The sequence below is a fragment of the Dendrobates tinctorius genome, unplaced genomic scaffold (genome assembly GCF_039654945.1).
Source record: "Dendrobates tinctorius isolate UK_male_01 unplaced genomic scaffold, ASM3965494v1 ptg000028l, whole genome shotgun sequence".
NCBI classification, from domain to species: Eukaryota; Metazoa; Chordata; class Amphibia; order Anura; family Dendrobatidae; genus Dendrobates; species Dendrobates tinctorius.
This window is the reverse complement of record NW_027361696.1, coordinates 21,632,807-21,655,935: the sequence shown is the minus strand read 5'-3', so window position 1 is coordinate 21,655,935 and position 23,129 is coordinate 21,632,807. Positions and strand designations below refer to the sequence as shown.

The 23,129-nt window shown below is 47.1% G+C and overlaps 1 protein-coding gene across 3 annotated transcripts in view; it reads right to left on the bottom strand.

Annotated features, from left to right (window-relative positions):
* Nucleotides 1-66: 66 nt before the first annotated feature.
* ARHGAP33 (Rho GTPase activating protein 33) overlaps nt 67-23,129 on the bottom strand; it is a 125,782-nt gene continuing 102,719 nt past the window's right edge. For all 3 annotated transcript variants that reach the window (XM_073570423.1, XM_073570424.1, XM_073570422.1), the window contains 6 exons: nt 22,074-22,251; nt 8,611-8,744; nt 8,435-8,503; nt 7,515-8,063; nt 5,895-6,259; nt 67-4,816 (listed from right to left, as the gene is read on the bottom strand). In XM_073570423.1, the coding sequence (XP_073426524.1) occupies nt 3,812-4,816; nt 5,895-6,259; nt 7,515-8,063; nt 8,435-8,503; nt 8,611-8,744; nt 22,074-22,251 (2,300 nt within the window). In that variant the 3' untranslated portion in view covers nt 67-3,811. The remainder of the gene's footprint in view (nt 4,817-5,894; nt 6,260-7,514; nt 8,064-8,434; nt 8,504-8,610; nt 8,745-22,073; nt 22,252-23,129) is intronic.

The window sequence follows — 23,129 nt, the reverse complement described above, 5'->3', positions numbered from 1 at the left end:
TTTCTTGGGGTAAATTTCACCATTTTTGGTTTTACGTATCGAAAATAATGAAAAGGAGACGTGAAATCTTTGCAGAACATGGATTTATTCAGTTATACAAGGGACGAGTGTTACCACAGTGCGTATTAATCATTCCCCGCAGTCACCCCCAGAAAGAATTATAAATATCCCCTAAAATCGGCCCCTTCCCCCCACAATGAGCAGATATTATATACATATAAGACACAATATACAGTGCAGGTGGCATGGGAAGCCCACGGCCGCATAGCCCTAAGTAGATCTGGGTATGTGACAATCCAAAGGTCAGCCAAGATGGCGGCTACCTATGAAATCTAGGTAACAACCAACATGGCGATTTGTGATTCCCTTTTGATCGACCGCCTTCATTGTCACAAAACCATGATTGAATGGGGTTATAAACCAGTGGATGTAAGGGAGTGGGGACACTCATTTCTATTTACTGGCAGAGTAGGGGTTAATAAAGATACATGGATGGGTGAGGCACAACAGTCAGGATTCCTCCTCTTTGTGGTTTGTTTGGTATATAGTGGCCGATGAGGGTTCTGTAACTTCAATTTCGGGTTAAGTTTGATTGTGACTTTTCCTCAGAGGAGGGGCTTTATCACATGGTGCTTCCTCAGGGGCGGGGCTTCAGTTACACCATATAACAAGGTTATTTACATATAAAATACACTAATGTGTTTCAGAACCCAGAGGTCACTGCAGATAAATAAACAAAACAAAACACAAACAACAGTTTGTATAAATCTTTACAGAGTGAGAAAACGCAAAGTGTTCATGTACAAAAGTCACAACAGAAATAAAAAAAAAACAATAAAATTAGAATTTTTAAATAATCATTAGCGGCCGCAGGTGATATCTACAAGGTTGGAGGATAATGTCTTGCAAAGACAAATAATAATTATAATTTAAACCAAAAAAAATGTAGGCACCCAAAAAATAAAATTAGTATCAAAGAGTAAATATGACTTTAAAAAGATAAAAAAAATTAGAATGATCAAGAAATAAAAGTACAAAGAATAAAAATAAGTGCCAAGATTTGTATTGTCGGGAGGCGGCTGGTTTCGGAGGATCTCGGCTCTCCCCTCCCTCCTTATTACATAGACCATTAATCGCGGTTCACAGTATCCACCAGTCACCTCTCCCTCATTAGCGGAGACAACAGCGTTCCGCTGCCAGAAGAAGCAATTACACAAAATGTATTTACACCCAGAAAAGCCGTAATCACTGCAAAAAGTCATCATGAAAGGGAGAAAATAATTCGGCCTCCATCGTTTTAGAAATATTTAGCATTTTACTTAATTTTTGGATTTCTTTGAGGACGGCTCGTGCGCTTCTCTTACAACTTAAAACAGTTTGGTCTTGGATGGAAACCTGATTTAATGGCAGGAGGCAATGGAGTGGCGCCCCTAGTGACCACATAAAAAAAAAAAAAAGACACTCCGAAGATGCGAGGAGATCATGAGAAACTCTGCGGGTGCACAAGGTGCAATTTGTTTCTGATTTTATATGGCAACACCTAAAAAAAATCTTCAATAAAAAAAGCTATTTTAATTGGAGGTATTTGATAAGTTTTCTCGCCCCATAAAGCTGTACAAATAAAAACTTGTTACTGTCCACAGAAATGATCGGTCGTTCCTCCAGGCTGAGAGTCACAGCGCCTTTTGGGAGACGGCGGGGGGCCTTTTAGTGAGCAGAGCACTCTGCAAATAATGAGTTTTTACATGAGGGTAATAGTCATTAACCTTCATTACCAGCCTCCTAAGTGGATGCCGATTAGCTCTTCAGCTCTGCATTAACGTTCACCGAGACAAATACAATCCGCAGCCGGAGCTGATCAATTCCACACGTCGCACCGCCCTCCTGTAAGAATGCCTCGGTGCAAAGCAAATCCACATTTTCATGAATGCTAAAGGTTAAAAAAAAAAAATTGAATATCCGGCATAGAAGGTTACTACTTTCCATATCACTGTTTTCTTTAGGGGGACTGGTTAAAGGAAGCAATGTTTTTTTTTTTCTTTAGACAAATTTTTTTTTTTTTTTTAAACTCAAATTGCAATTTTGATAAATTAACTTTAAGGTATTTTTTTTAATCCATCAAAATTGTGTTTAAAAAAAAAAACTAAATAAAAACCCCAGGACCCTGATTCTTCATTGACGCTGCATTTTTTATCTGGCGTTAAAATAGTTCTAATGGTGTGGTGACTTTTAGGCTACGGCTACAAGGCATCTCGCGTGAACTATGATCGCTCAGGTGCAGCCGTAAATGGGGTAGCACTGCGACACGTACACCACCGCGATGCGAAGATCAGTCGGCTGGATTTTCTTGCTTGTCGCAGTAACACAGGTGTTGCATTGTGACCCCACTTAGTTCTATAGAGCCGTGATATAGCAGAAGCACCAAGCAAATTTCGGCTGCTGTGGCCAAAGTCGCCGTGTAATCCTACATTTAAGATTGCGCCTTATTTTATAAACTTGCACTTTTTTGGTTCCAATTTTTTTTTTTTTTTTTATTAAAGTCACCAGTTTTTGTTTTAGCCCAACTCATCATGTGCAACTTTTTGAAAAGTCTCAAACTTTGGCGCAATTAAACTTCTAGAGTACAACATCTGCCAATCTTTTTTTCTTGTGGCTTTTTAAAAGGACAATTGCTCTAATAAGGTGCAAAAAAAAGTAGAAAAAAAAAAAGAGGGCTCTGTAATTTCAATTTCGGATTAAGTTGCATTGTTTCCTCGGAGGAAAGGCTGGTGTTTCCTCAGGGGCGGGGCTTCAGTTAGACAATGTAACAAGGTTATTTACAAATACTGTAAAATACAGAAAAAAAAAAAATCTTAGACCATTTTTGATTTTTGTGCAAAATTCATTGCTCCACATGCGCCATTATGAAGAATTTGGTACCAAAAAGTGTGATTGAATAACACGAAGCAAAAGAAAAAAAAATGGAAAAGTTGAATTTTTAGTGCTGGAAAAATGATCATAAAGAATTGACATTTTTAAAAAATATTTGAAAAATCTAATTAGATTTTTGTGTAATAAATAAATAAAAATTCTACATGGATGATTTTTTTTTAAGTTCCAAGTTTCTAGCGGGAATTTAAGGCACAAGCCAATATATGGGGGATAGGTAGAAAAGGTACCGATCAGGGTAAGGGTAGATTGCAGGATACACAGTGACATCATATACAAGTATGATGACATCGGCACACATTATATAGCCCCTGTGCAGCAGAAGGAAGAGGAGAATAAAACGAGTGCAATTACCGATGAATGGAAAAAATAATCACAGCCTGTGATGGTGATTTAATACTGGGCATAATCCAAGTCTTAATTTGCTTTCAGACCCACTTACTGCCTATTTCAGAGCAGACATGGACATGAATAATTGTAGGGGGATCTGTCCGCTGGGATAGGTCATCAATTATCATTAACCTCTGCATAGCAGTGCAATCCATGGACTGCATTGGTGTTTGCAACATAGTATGTGTGTGTGTGTGTGTGTGTGTGTGTGTGTGTGTGTGTGTGTGTATATATATATATATATATATATATATATATATACACACCTACACTAAGTGTTAATGTGGGGCGGGATAAGTAGTTTTCCTTTTTGTAAATTAAGATGAAATTGCTCCTGTATACCCATAAAAGATCACTGTACAAAACAGGTTACAAATTCCAGCAGATGAGCTGCTTGTTTTCTGGCTCCTCGTGGGTGTGGCTTGGCAGAGACCAACTATCAAATAGGTGATTCAAAATAAGTGAAACCTACAAGAAGATGGTTTTTCCCCTCTCAGCAGTAACTCCGCGTTTGTCCCTCTGTGTGAACCGTCCAGGGTGATCCCATGAATCCTGCAGGGGCGGCCGACCTGTGAGGGGGTCCTCTTTGCTCCAGGTTTCCATACAGAGTCCCTCCTTCTGACATCATACAATGCGGAGCCACAAAGCCCATTCTCTGGCCCCCTCCTCCAGGATTCTCATAGGTGATAATTGGAGGGTCTCTACCCTCTTGGTATTTCGGTTGTGTGCCCCACATCCCGGTGTGAGGAAGTGGAGGTGGGCGAAAAAAGCTAAGTGATCCCTCCCTTCTTAGCGGTTGGGGGTTGTGTTGTTTTTTTGCAGCTTGAGGGTCTCCAAAACTTTCATGCCTTGTGATACTTGGGGGTGGGCCACGAGGATGTTTATGTGGCAGGTCTGGTTTTGGATCTGTGGAGTCTCGATTGCCTTGGAAATGACCCCCCAAATCAGCTTTTGGGGGCAGATTGACATAAATTGGTTCCTCCCTTCTCCCTTGTTGAAGTCGTGAAGTGATAGACTGACCTCTACTGTCTGTGGTCCCCATATACGAGTACGGGACGCTTCCGCCCACAACATACGGACGCAAATGTGCAGGAGGCGTCCTATCCCAACGCTGGTAACTCAGAAGCTCTGGCTCAGCTGGAGGGCGCCCATACCAACCAGGTGGGTGTACAGCATGAGGGTGAGATGGAGGGGATGCCATATAGGGCCAAGGAGACTGGATTAATCCATATGAAGCATTGAGTGGTGCCATATGAGGAGGGTCTCCCAAAATCTCATAATAGAGGCCCTCGGGCTCTGGCCAAGGAGGAGCATTGCGATGTGGAGGCATCCGTGGTCCTTCCTCTGGGAATCTGTATGGGGGTGGACGTGTGCGTGGAGGAAAAAGGCTTGGAGGGGCCGGAAGGCTGCCAGACCTCGTATGCAGACGAGGCGCTCGAGGAGGGGGGCCGGCAGCTGGGGTCATTTTTCGGAGATCTAGCGGAGTGGATCCGGCTGCCTGCCAAAGCAAAGATGTAAAAAAGAGAAGTAAGCGAGTGCCGCCAAGTAAGCTCATGGTGGCCTCTGCTGCTGTACGCAGCCCACGACGAACACTGCCCACGATGACCTCTGCCACCGTACACTACCCACGACGACCTCTGCCACCGTACACTGCCCACGAGGAACTCTGCCCCTTATAATCATCTGTTACTACATACAGTCCATACCTTCAGATACTGATAGTTTCCAGCCATACGCTGGTCTGTGATGTCCTGCAAAACCTACACTGGTCTCTAATAGCCTGCGCCACCTATACAGGTCTGTGATATCCTGCGCCACCCTAAACTGGTTTCTGATGTCCTAAGCCACCCTATACTAGTCTCTGATGTCCTAAGCCACCCTATACTGGTCTCTAATGAACTGTGCCACCCTATACTGGTTTATGATGACCTGCACCACCCTATACTGGTCTGTAAAGATCGGTGCCACCCTATACTGGTCTGTGATGTCTTCTGCCATCCTATACTGGTCTGTAAAGATCGGTAACACCCTATAATGGTCTGTGATGTCTTCTGCCATCCTAAACTGGTCTATGACGACCTGCGCCACCCTATACTGGTCTGTGATGTCCTGCGCTACCCTATACTGGTCTGTGATGTCCTGCGCCACCCTATACTGGTCTGCAAAGATCGGTGCCAACCTATACTAGTCTGTGATGTTCTGCGCCACCCTATACTGGTCTGTAAAGATCGGTGCCATCATATACTGGTCTGTGATGTCCTGCGCCACCCTTTACTGGTCTGTAAAGATCGGTGCCAACCTATACTGGTCTGTGATGTCCTGCGCCACCCTATACTGGTCTGTAAATATTGGTGCCACCCTATACTGGTCTGTGATGTCTTGTGCCATCCTATACTGGTCTGTGATGCCCTGCGCCACCCTATACTTGTCTGTGATGTCCTGCGCCACCTTAAACTGGTCTGTAAAGATCGCTGCCACCGTATACTGGTCTTGGAAGAGCAGCATCACTGGTCTGTGCAGATATGGGCCATTCGATAGTATTATGTAATATTTAGCATGCCTTTGAGCCTCCTCACCATTGTACTGTGCATCTGGTGTCTTGGTGGCCGATACTGGGATGCGATCTTCTCACTGGGGCACATTACGGGGGGCCGCAGCTCTGAGTACAGGGGACCCTCCCTTGGTGCGGAGCTCTCACTGCACTCCATGGACAGGGAACGTCTGAACACCGAGGTTGCGGGGTGCGGGGGCCCCGATCTCTGCGATGATTTTGCTGGGACAGTCCCGGTGGATACTGAAGACTGAAGGGCTCGCTGGGCGCTCTCTGCCAATTTCAAAGCCATAACCCGAGCAGGATCCTTGGGCGGTGGCGGAGGGGGGAGCTGTCGCATAACGGACATTGTTGGAGGGGGAGCGGATTGCTGTTGAGAGAGCGTCACTCCTATGAGAAAGGGGTTAAAACACAGGTACGTGTTCAGTATGTGGCTAAATCCTCACTGTATTCACAGTGTATGGACGTGTGATGCTCCAGTCACAGCCAGAGCTGCAGTCACAGACGGAGGGTTCAGTGCTGGCAGCATTCTGACTGCAGCTTTGGCAGGGACCGGAGCATCAGACACGGCACAGTTTTCTTTTAATAGGGAATTTTCAGGATTTTGTAAAATGTTTCTTTTGAGCAGCAAATATGAGACCATACTAAAATAAAGAGAAATCATCTTCAGATTCTCCCCTCCCATCACTACGGTGGCCTCCGCCATCCTGCAGCTAGTCACATGCTGTACATGATTCACAGGACCGCTGCAGCCAATTATTGATCTAAACAGTATCCTGCTTTTCATATTGGCCAGTGATTGGCTGCAGAGGTCCCATAAACTATAAAAGTGACATCATCTCTGCAGGGACGGTGGAGGACCAGCAGACCAGCGGTGCTGGAGGTGCAGGGGACCACCAGAGTTGCGGTGCTGGAGATACAAGGGGATCACCAGAGCTGCGGTGCTGGAGGTGCAGGGGATTACCAGAGGTGCGTTGTAGGGGACCACTAGAGCTGCGGTGCTGGAAGTGCAAGGGGATCACCAGAGCTCCGGTGCTGGAGGTGCAAGGGGATCACCAAAGCTGTGGTGCTGGAGGTACAAGGGGATCACCAGAGCGGCGGTGCTGGAGGTGCAGGGGACTACCAGAAGTGCGTTGTAGGGGACAACTAGAGCTGCGGTGCTGGAGGTGAAGGGGATCACCAGAGCTGTGGTGCTGGAGGTGCAGGGGATCACCAGAGCTGCGGTGCTGAGGGGCAGGGGATCACCAAAGCTGCGGTGCTGGAGGTGCAGGGGATCACTAGAGCTGCGGTGCTGGAGGTGCATGGGACCACCAGAGCTGCGGTGCTGGAGGTGCACGGGACCACCAGAGCTGCGGTGCTGGAGGTGCACGGGACCACCAGAGCTGCAATGCTGGAGGTGCACGGGACCACCAGAGCTGTAATGCTGGAGGTGCACGGGACCACCAGAGCTGTAGTGCTGGAGGTGCAGGGGACCACCAGAGATGCAGTGGTAGAGGTGCAGGGGACCACCAGAGATGCATTGGTAGAGGTGTAGGGGATTCGATTTATGACGGTAGTGCTGGGGTGGATCACTACCATTAAGGCTGACAATAGCCATATAATTGAAGGTGGTTGTCAGCGTGAGCAGACCGACATGGTTACTTACCTTTTGGGGGGTCTTCCTGGTTGGGCGCTCCAGTAGTTTTTCCCTTCACCTCCTTCGAGCAGGTCTCACCAAGTCGCAACTGACAAGATTGAAGCAGCATGTTCAGCATCTGAGGTGGAGGAGACAGACTGCGGGGTCCCTGGTTCCCCTTATCTGTGACCAAACGCTCCGGGGGGCTGTGTGACGGAGATGGGGAGCAGCCACCGGTGGGTGACAGGCTGAGGCGGCGTGGTAGGGAATGGCCTTGGCTGGTCACTTCTGCTCTGACTATTGTAGGAGACTTCACTTCTTCATGGTCAGAAAAAGACATACGGAAAGATAAAGGGTCAAAGCCAAGACCGTCCATCTCCGGGAGTGGCGGCGACAGGTCCAGGTCCTCCTCAATCCATGCCGACTGGGGACGCCCTGCTGTAGGAGGAGGCGACGGCACCCCGGGGGGAGAAGGAGACGACTGTGCCAGGCTTTCTGCTGAGCGGCAATGAGGCAGCCGGGTGCTGAGGCCATCACTGGTTGAACGTGGGCGACGGAGACACGAGGTCCGATGAAATCCTGAAAAGGAACGAGAGTCATCGTACAACCGCGAGGAGAAAAACAGCGCAGTTACCCAAATATAATGTCTGGAGAAACGCTCAGATATTGCACCATTTTCAGAAATTTATAAATTCAGTTATCCTACGATGCCATTAATAGCCCCCCCCCCTCACCGTGCTCCTCCACCATGCTGAAAATCACAGACTGGTCCTTTATAAATTCTCAGACGTGAAAGGATCTCCCCCTGCTGGACTCCCCGGGAATTATTTCCTGCCCATCACAGCAGAGGGAAGCACAACCCCCCCCAAAATATAGACATGCACCAACCACAACAATAAGTAAGGTGATCGAGTCACAGCTCTGGAGTCACAGATAAATAGAAGATTTACCAGTCCCACTGGTGTGAGAACACAACGACTCCTCGCTCTTAGCAGAACGCAGCGTCACCGTTTCCAATACTGCAGGGAGAGAAACAGAGAAAGGAGTAAAGAAACATTCAGCAAGAAATGCAATACAAAGAGGAGCCGGCAACAAACACAATAGTAATGATAATACTATACATCACCTCTTTGGTGGGCCTTAGTTTCCCGGAGACCACCAGATCGAGATTTCTTCTGCTGTGATGAATGTTTTCCTATAGCAAAAAATGTTCTCCAGCTGCTACCACCGCCGGATTTCTTCCTGCTACGTGGACCTTTCCTATAAAAGTAGCAGTATTACAGTAGTTCTATTTTTGTACATAGGGGACAGTATTATAGCAGTTATATTCTTGTACATAGGGGCAGTATTATAGTAGTTATATTCTTGTACATAGGGGACAGTATTATAGCAGTTATATTCTTGTACATAGGGGGCATTATAATAGTAATATTCTTGTACATACGGGCAGTATTATAGTAGTTATATTCTTGTACATAGGAGCAGTATTATAGTAGTTATATTCTTGTACATAGGAGCAGTATTATAGTAGTTATATTCTTGTACATAGGGGACAGTATTATAGCAGTTATATTCTTGTACATAGGAGCAGTATTATAGTAGTTATATTCCTGTACATAGGGGGAAGTATTATAGTATATTCTTGTACATAGGGGCAGTATTATAGTAGTTATATTCTTGTACATAGGGGACAGTATTATAGTAGTTATATTCTTGTACATAGGGGACAGTATTATAGCAGTTATATTCTTGTACATAGGGGGCAGTATAATAGTAATATTCTTGTACATACGGGCAGTATTATAGTAGTTATATTCTTGTACATAGGGGACAGTATTATAGTAGTTATATTCTTGTACATAGGGAGCAGTATTATAGTAGTTTATATTCTTGTACATAGGGGACAGTATTATAGCAGTTATATTCTTGTACATAGGGGGCAGTGTTATAGCAGTTATATTCTTGTACATAGGGGACAGTATTATAGCAGTTATATTCTTGTACATAGGAGCAGTATTATAGCAGTTTTATTCTTGTACATAGGAGCAGTATTATAGTAGTTATATTCTTGTACATAGGGGCAGTATTATAGTAGTTATATTCTTGTACATAGGAGCAATATTATAGCAGTTATATTCTTGTACATGGGAGCAGTATTATAGTAGTTATATTCTTGTACATAGGGGACAGTATTATAGTAGTTATATTCTTGTATGTAGGAGCAGTATTGTAGTTATATTCTTGTACACAGGAGCAGTATTATAGTAGTTGTATTCTTGTACATAAGGGACAGTATTATAGTAGTTGTATTCTTGTACAAAAGGGACAGTATTATAGTAGTTCTATTCTTGTACATAGGGAGCAGTATTATAGTAGTTCTATTCTTGTACATAGGAGCAGTACTATAGTAGTTATATTCTTGTACATAGGGGCAGTATTATAGTAGTTATATTCTTGTACATAGGGACAGTATTATAGTAGTTATATTCTTGTACAAAGGGGCAGTATTATAGTAGTTATATACAGTGGCTACAGAAAGTCTTCAGACCCCTTTAAATTTTTCACTCTTTGCTTCATTGCAGCCATTTGGTAAATTCAAAAAAGTTCATTTTTTTTCTCATTAATGAACACTCTGCACCCCTTCTTGACTGAAAAAAAAACAAATGAAGAAATGTTTGCAAATTTATTAAAAAAAGAAAGACTAAAATATCACATGGTCATAAGTAGAGATGAGCGACTTTGCCTTTTTTTAGGTTCGAGTCGGGTTTCATGAAACCCAGCCTTCTCAAAAGTCGGAGGTCTGACTGAAACACGAAACCCAATGCATGTCAATGGGGAAGCAAAGTCGGCAGGGAGTGGAGACAGTAAACACACCTACATGCCGGATCGCTTTTTTAAAGTGCGCGAAAACTCACTCTCTCTCTCCCTCTCTCTCTCTCCATCTGGTTGCCCACAGTGTACGTCCTTGCTCAGTGGCTGAAAAAGATCACGTGAAAGTATTCTGGGAAATCCGACTTTGGCGCTCGTTTTGCTGACCGCATGGCCGACTTCACACTGTGGTCTGGTTTCAATCGGCGAAACCCGTCTTTGCCATAAGACGGCGACTTATGAATCTGGCCGACCTGTTTCGCTCAACTCTAGTCATAAGTATTCAGACCCATTGCTCAGTATTGAGTAGAAGCACCCTTTTGAGCTAGTACAGCCATGAGTCTTCTTGGGAATTATGTCACAAGTTTTTCACATGGCAAACTAATTATCACAGGTATCTGAGATTGATTTCAGTGATCCAAAGAACCCTGAGACACCATACCATCAATGGGTTTCATTAAACAAAAAAAAAAAAAAATGCTGACACTTAAAACTAATTTGCATAATAATTTTGAACATGGTGTATATACAGTGGGTACGGAAAGTATTCAGACCCCTTTAAATTTTTCACTCTTTGTTTCATTGTAGCTATTTGGTAAATTCAAAAACATGGATTTTTGTGAGTACTCACCGTAAAATCCTTTTCTCCGAGACACTCATTGGGGGACACAGATACTGTGGGTGTATGCTACCGCCATCTGGAGGCTGACACTAGGCAAACAACACAAGGTTAGCTCCTCCCCTGCCGCATACATCCTCGCCCTGATTGCGGGCGGAAACTAGTTTAGTGTAAAAGCAGTAGGAGAACATAATCAGCCTTAATGCAGAAAACAATATGTCTGGCAAAGAAAACCACCCTGACATTCACAAAGAAATACATATTAATTAAATAAACAAGAGCCAACTTGGCTAATAGGGTGGGTGCTGTGTCCCCCAATGAGCGTCTCGGAGAAAAGGATTTTACGGTGAGTACTCACAAAAATCCATGTTTCTCCTCCGTCTCATTGGGGGACACAGATACTGTGGGACGTCCTAAAGCAGTCCCTGGGTGGGAGATTGACTCACCGATCCAAGCTACATGCACCTCTTGTTTAAAGGTGCGCTACCGCTGCTTGGAGAATCCTTCTACCCAGGCTTGCATCCGCCGAGGCCTGAGTATGGATATTGCAATGTTTGGCAAATGTGAGCAGGCTGGACCAGGTCGCTGCTTTGCATACCTGTTCCGCCGAGGCCTGGTGCCGAAGCGCCCAAGAGGCGCCCATTGCCCGAGTAGAGTGCGCCCTGATCCCTGATGGAATCGGCGCCCCTCTGATGTGATAGGCATCCTGAATAGTTAAACGGATCCATCTGGCTATGGTCGCTTTAGAGACTGCGAGTCCCTTCCTGCGCCCTTCGGGGAGCACGAACAGCATATCCGTCTGTCGGAAGGGTGCCGTCCGCGACACGTACCTCCTGAGTGCTCTCACCAGGTCTAACGTGTGAAGAGCTTTTTCCACGCGATGCACCGGTGCCGGACAGAACGAGGGCAAGACAATATCCTCATTGATGTGGAAGGAGGACACCACCTTTGGAAGAAAGGGGGGAGCTGGTCTAAGCACCACCTCATCCGTCTGGAAAGCTAGAAAAGGTGCTCGGCAAGACAGCGCCGCCAACTCCGACACTCGCCTAACGGAGGTAATGGCTACCAAAAACACCACCTTCCAAGAGAAGAATTATAAAGAAATATCCTGTAGCGGCTCAAAAAGGAGCTTCTTGCAGGACACTCAGGACCAGGTTAAGGTCCCAGGTGCCCACTGGCGCCTTATAGGGAGGTACTAAATGAGAGACTCCCTGGATGAAAGTCTTCACCTGCCTATTAGTAGCAATCTTCCGCTGGAAAAGAACGAACAACGCCGAAATCTGTCTCCTTAGGGAGCTCGGGGCTAGTCCCGCGTCTAGTCCTGATTGGAGAAAAGCCAAGATGTTGGGAATAGAGAATGTAAGGGGCGAAAACCCCTCGCTCATGGCACCAGGCAAAGAAAATCTTCCAGGTGTGATGGTAGATTCTCGCCGAGGTAGATTTCCAGGCGATAATCATTGTAGCGACAACTTCACACTCGAACCACCGCCTGTGTTAGAATCCAAGATTCAACGGCCATGCCGTCAAACACAGGGCCCCTAAGTTCGGGTGGAAGATCTGGGCGTTCTGGCAGTCGCCATGGGACGTCGGTGAGCAGCTGCACAAGATCTGCGTGCCACGCCCGCCGGGGCCAGTCTGATGCCAGCAGATTCGCTGGAACCCCTTCCATTTGAATCTTCCTGACGACCCTTGGAAGTAATGGCAACTGGGGAAATATGGAAGGCGAAACTGGCTCCATGGTAGAACCAACACATCCACATCGAACGCTCGCGGATCCATTGACCAAGCGACGTGTACATGGGCACCTTGGCGTTCCTTCTGGATGCCATCAGATCCACGTCCGGAGTTCCCCATCGTTGGCAAATCTGCTGGAAGACCTCGTGGTGCAGGGCCCATTCCCCCGCCACGACCTCCTGCCGGCTGAGGAAGTCTGCTGCCCAATTTTCTACACCTGGGATGTGGACTGCGGATAATACTGACTGGTTCTTTTCGTCCCACTGAAGCTCGTATCCTATCTCGCGCATGGCTGCCCTGCTGCGCGTGCCCCCTTGATGATTTACATAAGCCACCGCCGTGGCGTTGTCTGACTGAATCCGAATGGGCTGTCCTGCTAGGATGTGCAGAAAGTGTTGCAGCGCCCGCCGGACCGCTCGTATTTCCAACAAGTTAATCGGGAGGCGTGCCTCCTGTTGTGACCATTGGCCCTGAGCCGTGTGGTGGCGAAAAACTGCTCCCCAGCCCAGGAGGCTGGCATCGGTCGTGACCACTAGCCAATGCTCTGGGGGAAAAGGTTTCCCCTGAAGAAGGGAGGATCTGACCGTCCACCACCCCAGTGACAGCCTGACCTGACAGGACAGCCGGCACTGCTGATCGAGCGAAAACGGGTTCCTGTCCCAAGCTGCCAAGAGGGCGTGCTGTAGAGGGCGAAGATTAAACTGGGCAAACGGAATTGCTTCTATTGCTGCCACCATCTTCCCTAGTATCCTCATCCCAAAGCGAATGGTGTGAGGGACTGGCTGCTGAAGCTTCTGGACTCCTTGCTGGAGCGCTAGGGCTTTGTCTTGAGGGAGAATTACCGACCCTCGGGAGGTGTCGAAGATCATCCCTAGAAAAGAAATCCTCTGGGCTGGGACGAGGGATGACTTTTTCCTGTTGACCAACCACCCTAAGCGGGAGAGCGTATCCAGCGTAATGCCGACGTTCTCCTCGCATGCCCGAAATGAGGGGCCCTTCACCAAGAGGTCGTCTAAGTAGGGCAAGTATGCCCCAAGAGTGTAAGACGGCCATCACGACTGCCATTACCTTCGTGAACACTCTGGGGGCGGTGGCTAGCCCGAAGGGCAGCGCTGCAAACTGGAAGTGTTGGCCATTGATGACGAATCGAAGGAACCTTTGATGCGGCGGGAAAATGGGGACGTGTAGGTAGGCATCCTGGATGTCGACCGAGGCTAAGTACTCTCCCTGCACCATGGCCGAGATAACTGAACGGAGAGACTCCATCCTGAAATGTTTGACCCTGATGAATCTGTTCAGGAGCTTCAGGTCCAAAACCGGCCTGACCATCCCGTCCTTTTTGGGGACTGCGAACAGGTTGGAATAAAAACCCTGAGCCCTCTCGTGCTCTGGTACGGGAACTATAACCCCGTTGTACAGGAGTGAATCGATGACCCCTAGCAATGCCTTTGCCCGGGACTTTACCTTGGGAAGTCGGGACAGAAAAAACCATCTTGGGGGGTACCTGATAAACTCTATCTTGTACTCCGAAGACACCAGTTCCGCCACCCATGAGTTGTGTGCTATGTCGACCCAGACATGGCGAAAGAAAGGCAGGCGGCCGCCCACCCTGCTGATGTCACCTACAACGTGCTCAGAGTCAATTGGCTGAGGATTTCTGAGGCCTGGTTCCTCTCGGCCTGGGCTGGCGTGCGCGCATCCTCCCCAATGGATTGGGTCTATATGGGACCTGTCGCTCCCTATCTTGGTTGGAGCGACTTGGGCTGGCCGAACTGGCGGCCGTCGACCATCCAGTGTTGCCAAAGGCCCGAAACCGTGTCGGGGCCTGGCGAAAAGGATGTTTAACTTTCTGCTGCGGGAGGAAGCTGCTTTTTCCCCCTGTTGCGTCGGAGATGAGCTGATCCAACTTCTCCCCGAACAGGCGGCCTCCCTGATAGGGCAAGGAAGTCAAAGACTTCTTAGAGATAGAATCGGCTCGCCAAGATCTTAACCAAAGGGCTCTCCTAATGGCTACCGCGTTAGCGGCTGCAGATGCTGCACAATTGGCCGCAACCAAGGAAGCATTGATCAAGTAGTCTCCAGCCATAGCAATCTGAGTTGCGACCTCTGACACCTCTTCCGGCAGGTCTCTATCCTGCAAGGCCCTATTCAATGATTCTGACTATGACATCATGGCCTTGGCTACCCACGTCACTGCAAATGAGGGGGCGAGCACTGACCCTGATGCCTCAAAAACTGATAGGCTCATAGAGAGATTGGCTCGATCAGTGGGGTCCTTAACCCCTTCCTGACCCATGACACCTACGTAGGCGTCATGAAAAGTCGTGCCCAAACGACCCATGACGCCCCCCGTAGGCGTCATGCTATAAATAGCGCTCCTGCGGGTCGGGTGACCGGGGTCAATGAAAGGTCACCCGCACACAAAGGACCCTTTATGCTTCACCACAGGGGGGGTGGCTTAGCCCCCACGTGGCTACGATCGCTCTGATTGGCTGTTGAAAGTGAAGCAGCCAATCAGAGCGATAATAATATTTCATCAATGAAATTTGATGAAATATTACAATCCAGCCATGGCCGATGCTGCAGTAGCATCGGACATGGCTGGAGACACTAATTTAACCCCCCCACACCGGCTGGCGGGGGCGATCGGCCCCCGCCACGGACTGACAGCAGTGATGGGCCGCTGCTGTCACGATCTGCCCCCCCTCCCCTTCCCTCCGATCCCCCCCGCAGTCCGATCCCCCCCCTCACCCTCCCCGGTACCTGTCACGTCCTGCTCCGGCTCCCGGTGTCCTGCCGTCCCTCCTGCATGGGCGCCGCCATCTTTGAAAATGGCGGGCGCACGCGCAGTACGATTATAATATTTCACCAATTAAATTTGGTGAAACATTACAATCGGTCCATGGCCGATGCTGCAATAGCAGCATTACAATCGGCCCCGGTACCTCCTGTCCCTCTGGCTGTCCCGGTGTCCTGCGTCATGGGCGCCATCATCTTGGAAAATAGCGGGCGCATGCGCAGTGCACCGGCTGCAGATTCATTCATTTTGATCACTGTGAGAAACTCTCACAGTGATCAAAATAAAAAAAAAAGTAAATAAACCCCCCCTTTATCACCCCCATAGGTAGGGACATATAATAAAATAAAGAAAATATTTTTATTTTTCCATTAGGGTTAGGGTTGGAAAGAGGGTTAGGGTTGGAATTAGGGTTAGGGCTGGAATTAGGGTTAGGGCTGGAATTAGGGTTGGGATTAGGGTTAGGGTTGGAATTAGGGTTAAGATTAGGGATAGGGGTGGGTTGGGGTTGGGATTAGGGTTAGGCTTGCAGTTAGGGTTAGAGTTGGGATTAGGGTTAGTGGTGTGTTGGGGTTATGGTTATGATTAGGGTTGTGATTAGTGTTAGGGGTGTGTTGGGGTTAGGGTTGGAGTTAGAATTGAGGGGTTTCCACTGTTTAGGCACATCAGGGGGTCTCCAAACGCGACATGGCGACACCATTTATTCCAGCCAATTTTGCGTTTAAAAAGTCAAACAGTGCTCCCTCCATTCCGAGCCCCTACGTGTGCCCAAACAGTGGTTTACCCCCACATATGGGGTATCAGCGTACTCAGGAAAAATTGCACAACAACTTTTGGGGTCTAATTTCTCCTGTTACCCTTGGGCAAATAAAAAATTGGGGGCTAAAATAATTATTTTTGTGGAAAATAAATGATTTTTTATTTTCATGGCTATGCGTTATAAACTTCTGTGAAGCACTTGGGGGTTCGAAGTGCTCACCAAACATCTAGATAAGTTCCTTGGGGAGTCTAGTTTCCAAAATGGGGTCACTTGTGGGGGGTTTCTACTGTTTAGGCACATCAGGGGCTCTGCAAACGTAACATGACGCCTGCAGACCATTCCATGAAGTCGGCATTTTAAGACGTCACTACTTCCCTTCCGAGCCCCGACGTGTGCCCAAACAGTGGTTCCCCCCCACATATGGGGTACCAGCGTACTCAGGACAAACTGGACAACAACTTTTGGGGTCCAATCTCTCCTGTTACCCTTGTGAAAATAAAAAATTGTGGGCTAAGAAATCATTTTTTGAGGAAAAGAAATTATTTTTTATTTTCATGCCTTTGCGTTATAAACTTTTGTGAAGAACTTGGGGGTTCAAATTGCTCACCACACATCTACATTAGTTCCTTGGGTGGTCTAGTTTCCAAAAAGGGGTCACTTGTGGGGGGTTTCCACTGTTTAGGCGCATCAGGGGCTCTGCAAACGTAACATGACGCCCACAGACCATTCCATGAAGTCGGAATTTAAACCGTCACTACTTCCCTTCCGAGCCCCGACGTGTGCCCAAACAGTGGTTCCCCCCCACATATGGGGTACCAGCATACTCAGGACAAACTGGACAACAACTTTTGGGGTCCAATCTCTCCTGTTACCCTTGTGAAAATAAAAAATTGTGGGCGAAAAAATTATTTTTTGAGGAAAAAAAATATTTTTATTTTCACGACTCTGCGTTATAAACTTCTGTGAAGCACCTGAGGGTTCAAAGTGCTCACTATGCATCTAGATAAGTTCCTTGGGGGGTCTAGTTTCCAAAATGGGGGCATTTGTGGGGGAGCACCAAAGTTTAGGCACACAGGGGCTCTCCAAACACGACATGGTGTCCGCTAACGATTGGAGCTAATTTTTCATTCAAAAAGTCAAATGGCGCTCCTTCCCTTCTGAGCCCTGCCGTGCGCCCAAACAGTGGTTTACCCCCACATATGGGGTACCAGCATACTCAGGACAAACTGGACAACTTTTGGGGTCCAATTTCTCCTGTTAGCCTTGTGAAAATAAAAAATAGCGGGCTAAAAAATCATTTTTGAGGAAATTTTTTTTTTTTTTTATTTTCTCTGCTCTGTGAAGCACTTGGGGGTTCAAAGTGCTCATCACACATCTAGGTAAGTTCCTTCGGGGGTCTAGTTTCCAAAATGGGGTCACTTGTGGGGGAGCTCCAATGTTTAGGCACACAGGGACTCTCCAAACGCGACATTGCAACCCTAAATATTCCAGCATATTTTCCATTCAAAAAGTCAAATGGCGCTCCTTCCCTTCTGAGCCCTGCCGTGCGCCCAAACAGTGGTTTATGACCACATATGAGGTATCAGTGTACTCAGAAGAAATTGCCCAACAAATTTTAGGATCCATTTTATCCTATTACCCATGTGAAAATGAAAAAAATGATGCTAAAAGAAAATTTTTGTTGGAAAAATTAAAATGTCCATTTTTTCCTTCCATGTTGCTTTAGTCCCTGTGAAGTACCTGAAGGGTTAATAATCTTCTTGAATGTAGTTTTGAGTAGCTTGAGGGGTGCAGGTTTTAGAATGGTGTCATTTTTGGGTATTTTCTGCCATATAGACCCCTCAAAGTGACTTCAAATGTGAGGTGGTCCCTAAAAAAATGGTTTTGTAAATTTTGTTGTAAAAATGAGAAATCGCTGGTCAACTTTTAGCCCTTATAACTTCCTAACAAAAAAAAATTTTGCTTCCAAAATTGTGCTGATGTAAAGTAGACGTGTGGGAAATGTTATTTATTAACTATTTTGTGTCACATAACTCTCTGGTTTAACAGAATAAAAATTCAAAATTTGAAAATTGTGAAATTTCCAAAATTTTCGCCAAATTTCCATTTTTTTCACAAACGAAAAAATTATCGACCTCAATTTACCACTAACATGAAGCCCAATATGTCACGAAAAAACAATCTCAGAATCGCTAGGATGCGTTGAAGCGTTCCTGAGTTATTACCTCATAAAGGGACACTGGTCAGAAATGCAAAAAATGGCCAGGTCATTAAGGTCAAAATAGGCTGGGTCATGAAGGGGTTAATGGACGAGCCACTTGGTACTGACAATAGAGACTTCGAGGCCAGGCGCAACACTGGTGGATCCACCACTGGTGATTCCGTCCATTTTTTACGGAGCTCCGGGGCAAATGTATATCTTGCCTCTATAGTCTTTTGGCCCGAAAAGCGCCTATCTGGGCGTTCTCTGTGACGCTGCACTATGTCCTCAAATTCTGGGTGAGTACCAAACACTCTGTGAGGTCGCCTGGCCTGCTTAAAGGCCACCTTATGGCTCGACGCCAAAGCAACCTCATCCTCCACCCCCAGGGTTTGATTGACAGCTTCAATGAGGCTGTCCACTGTCTCTCGACACCCCGGGGAATCTAGGCCCAGCGGTCCGTCTGAGTCACAATCCGAACTATGCCTGCTCCCAACCATTGGAGAGGGAGAGCGAGATGCGGAATCGCCGGATGCCGAGGCACCGGATAGACGGGAAGACCTCGTGCGGGCCCGTTTCCTTCGCACTTGCCTGGCATGAGAGTGGCCCCTGCAGGCCGAGGGTTCTTGTGAGGTGGAGGACCTCTCCCCAATAAGCGAGCCACTATCCTTGCCTCCATTCGGGGAGTGAAGCGACTCGATCGCCCTTGTAAGCGATGCCATAGATTGGGATAATGATAGAGCCCATTCCGGGGGATTTTGCTCCCCGGACTCTGCTGCCGGGGGGGGGGGGGCTCCTGGGCACGTTCGGAGTCGCAGGCCTCGCACAACTTGTTGCTCTGCGCTCGCAGGAATGCAGCCCTACAGGAGATGCATGCAGCGTAGAGGAAATTGTGCACCTTCCCTTTCCATGCCATAGTGCATCTGCCAGGCGTTTAGTCTCACCGTTTTCCTTTTTTTTTCTTTTACTATAGAGAGGGGGGGGGGGGGGGGGAGCGCCCCTTGAGTCTCTAGTTTGCTCCCGCAGACGTGGCTGCACTTACCCGCTCCTGCGTCCCCCTCACGTGCCACCGCTCCTGCGCTCTTGCGCTCCTCTGTGGGGCAAGCCGACCACTTCACCAGTCGCAGCCTACCCTGATTTGAAGCCGGGGCCTCAATTTATCCGGCGCCCGCTCAGGCTCCCGGGGGTGGGCTGCCGGAAGTGACGCTGCGTGGACGGGGGCGGGACTTCTGCCCCGGCCTAGCTCTGGCTGAAGCCGCGGGCTAAATTTTTAGCATCTGCCCGCGGGGGGCAGCAGTTGTAGGCGGCGCGCGGCCCACTGCACCTCCGCCTGTCTGCAATCCTCACCAGCGTCACCTACAAGAGGAATGGGACAGGGGAGGGATATGCCAGTCCTGATTCTAGGCCTGCCAGCCACCGCTGCTCCATTCGCATCTCCCTGCTGCCCAGGAGCCCTCACGCCCGTCTAGCAGTAATGTGCTGCGCAGTGCGCATAGCCTACCCACGCCCTGTACCTTCATTCGGGATGCCAACAGGTATGAAAAACCACTGAGGAGGCGAGGGTGGTGTGGGGATCCAGGACGGTGCAGGCACCCTGACTCCATCCAGCTTGCAGGGCCGAGGAGAGGGACCGACCGCAGCCTTGCAGCACCTCCGTCTAGCGTTGGTGGAGCAGTGGGGGCCACTCGGACCGTCTTGTGCCGCTGTACAGCCCATGGTTTCCATACCTAGGGGTGGTCAGGGCTAGGTCCGGCATCATGTCCCACGTCGCGGAAGAGGATGCGTGGAGGGCCACTCGCACGTGCTCGCCCGTTGATGGTTTGGGGAAATCGGACCCTTTCAATAGGATCCGTTGCCCCTGTCTAATCTTCATGGAAAAAAAGTCTGGAGGAAAAAGACGTGTGCCTCCATAGACACTAAGCAAAAAACTAGTTTCCGCCCGCAATCAGGGCGAGGGTGTATGCGGCGGGGGAGGAGCTAACCTTGTATTGTTTGCCTAGTGTCAGCTTCCGGATGGCGGTAGCATACACCCACAGTATCTGTGTCCCCCAATGAGACGAAGGAGAAAAATCCGTTTTTTTTCTCATTAATGTACACTCTGCACCCCATCTTGACTAAAAAAATGCAGAAATGTAGAAATGTTTGCAAATTTATTAAAATGGAAAAACTGAAATATCACATGGTCATAAGTATTCAGACCCTTTGCTCAGTATTGAGTAGAAGCTCCTTTTGAGCTAGTACAGCGATAAGTCTTCTTGGGAATGATCCAATAAGTTTTTCACACCTGAATTTGGGGATCCTCTGCCATTGTTCCTTGCAGATCCTCTCCAGTTCCATCAGGTTGGATGGTGAACATTGATGGACAGCCATTTTCAGGTCTCTCCAGAGATGCTCAATTGGGTTTAGGTCAGGGCTCTGGCTGGGTCAGTCATGAATGGTCACAGAATTGTTCTGAAGCCACACCTTTGTTATTTTAGCGGTGTGTTTAGGGTCACTGTCTTGTTGGAAAGGTGAAAATTCGGCCAATTCATGTTTCCTTCAATTGCAAATAGTCATCCTGTCCCTGCAGCTAAACAACACCCAAATAGCATGATGCTGCAACCATCATGTTTCACTTTTGGGATTGTATTGGGCAGGTGATGAGCAGTGCCTGGTTTTCTCCACACACAACTTTTTGGTGATAATTCTAAGCAGTATATCTTCATCTCATCGGACCAGAGAATCTTATTTCTCATAGTCTGGGAGCTTCATGTGTGTTTTAGCAAACTCTATGCGGGCTTTCATATGTCTGGCACTGAGGAGAGACTTCTGTCGGGCCACTCTGCCATAAACGCCCGACTGGTGGAGGGCTGCAGTGATAGTTGACTTTGTGGAACTTTCTCCCATTTCCCTACTGCATCTGTGGAGCTCAGCCACAGTGATCTTGTGGTTCTTCTTTACCCCTCTCACCAAGGCTCTTCTCCCATGATTGCTCAGTTTGGCTGGATGGCCAAGTCTAGGAAGACTTCTGGTGGACCCAAACTTCTTCCATTTAAGGATTATGGAGGCCACTGTGCTCTTAGGAACCTTGGGTACTGCAGAAATTCTTTTGTAACCTTGGCCAGATCTGTGCCTTTCTGTCTCTGAGCTCCTTGGCCAGTTCCTTTGACCTCATGATTGTCATTTGGTCTGACATGCACTGTGAGCTGTGAGGTCTTATATAGACAGGTGTGTGCCTTTACAAATCAAGTCCTATCAGTTTAATTAAACACAGCTGGACTCCAATGAAGGAGTAGAACCATCTCAAGGAGGATCACAAGGAAATGGACAGCATGTGACTTAAATATGAGTGGCTGAGCAAAGGGTCTGAATATTTATGATCATGTGATATCAGTTTTTCTTTAATAAATTTGCAAAGATGTCAACATTTGGGTTTTTTTTCAGTCAAGATGGGGTGCAGAGTGTACATTAATGGGAAAGAAATGAACTATTTTGAATTTACAAAATGGCTGCAATGAAACAAAGAGTAAAAAATGTAAAGGGGTCTGAATACTTTCCGTACCCACTGTACTTGAACATAGAGGGCAGTATTATAGTAGTTATATTCTTCTACATAGGGGCCCATGTAATACCTTTCATCACTGCTCTCTATCGCCCTCTCTTGCTTGTTGGGTGAAATTTTTTCAGCTCCTAGTTTCTCAGCTGCCTCCCGTTGACTCTGACTCCGTGCCTGAGCCTCCTGCAAACTTACAAGGCGACCTGATGGACAACCACCCATCAGAGAGCGAGGTCTTATTGGTCCACAGCGACCTGTAAAGACAGAAGGGAATTAGAGATTATAAAGTTTTGGTGCCGCCCAATGGAAATCTCTACACAATATTCTAAACAAAGGACCAATAATATCACTAGAGCTTTGCTTAGAAAGTTGTGTCAAAGATTTCAAGTAAGATGCTGTTAAAAGGATTTCACAGAAAAGTAGTTTGGGCTGGATTTTACCTTTATTACATCTGGCAGACATAGTATTTATGCTATCTCTGCATAAAAAAAAAAGTGTTATATACAGAAAATTTTGTTGTCAGGTCAAAATTGGCCAGTTTTTGCGTTAATTTTATTACAACTTCCCCATTGAGTATTCCCTTTTTTTTTTAATTCACTGCTGATTTCTTTGGTCTTTACAAGTGGGAATGGCTCGCAAGATTCCTCGTGGGTGTGTCTTTTCTCTGTTCTACATAACTGCTTTGTGATTAACACCCTCTTGGCAAAGGCCATAAAGACTAGATCTAACTTAAAAGGCCCATATCTCAAGAAACGTATGGCGGATTTAAGAAAAAGAAAAAACTGCGCATTCGGGAGCAGTGGGATTAAAATAGGAGCAAAAACTGTTCACTTTTGACCTGATGACATATCCTCCTTAAAGAGACATTCCACTTCCATAGCTACAATTTATCAGAATCTACTGCATATCTTCATTACTTCTTCAATTTTTTTCACTGTAGCTTGAGGTGGGACACTCATTGTGAGCATACGTCGTTCCTCTGTTACTGCTAATAAAAAATCTATGGTTATTACTATTATTATGGTTGCCGTAATGGAGGTGTCGACGATGTTTAAAGTTGGCCCTTTGTACAAAAATTTCATGAAGACATCTCAAATCCTCTTAAAATACACTCTGCACAGATTCCCAAGTA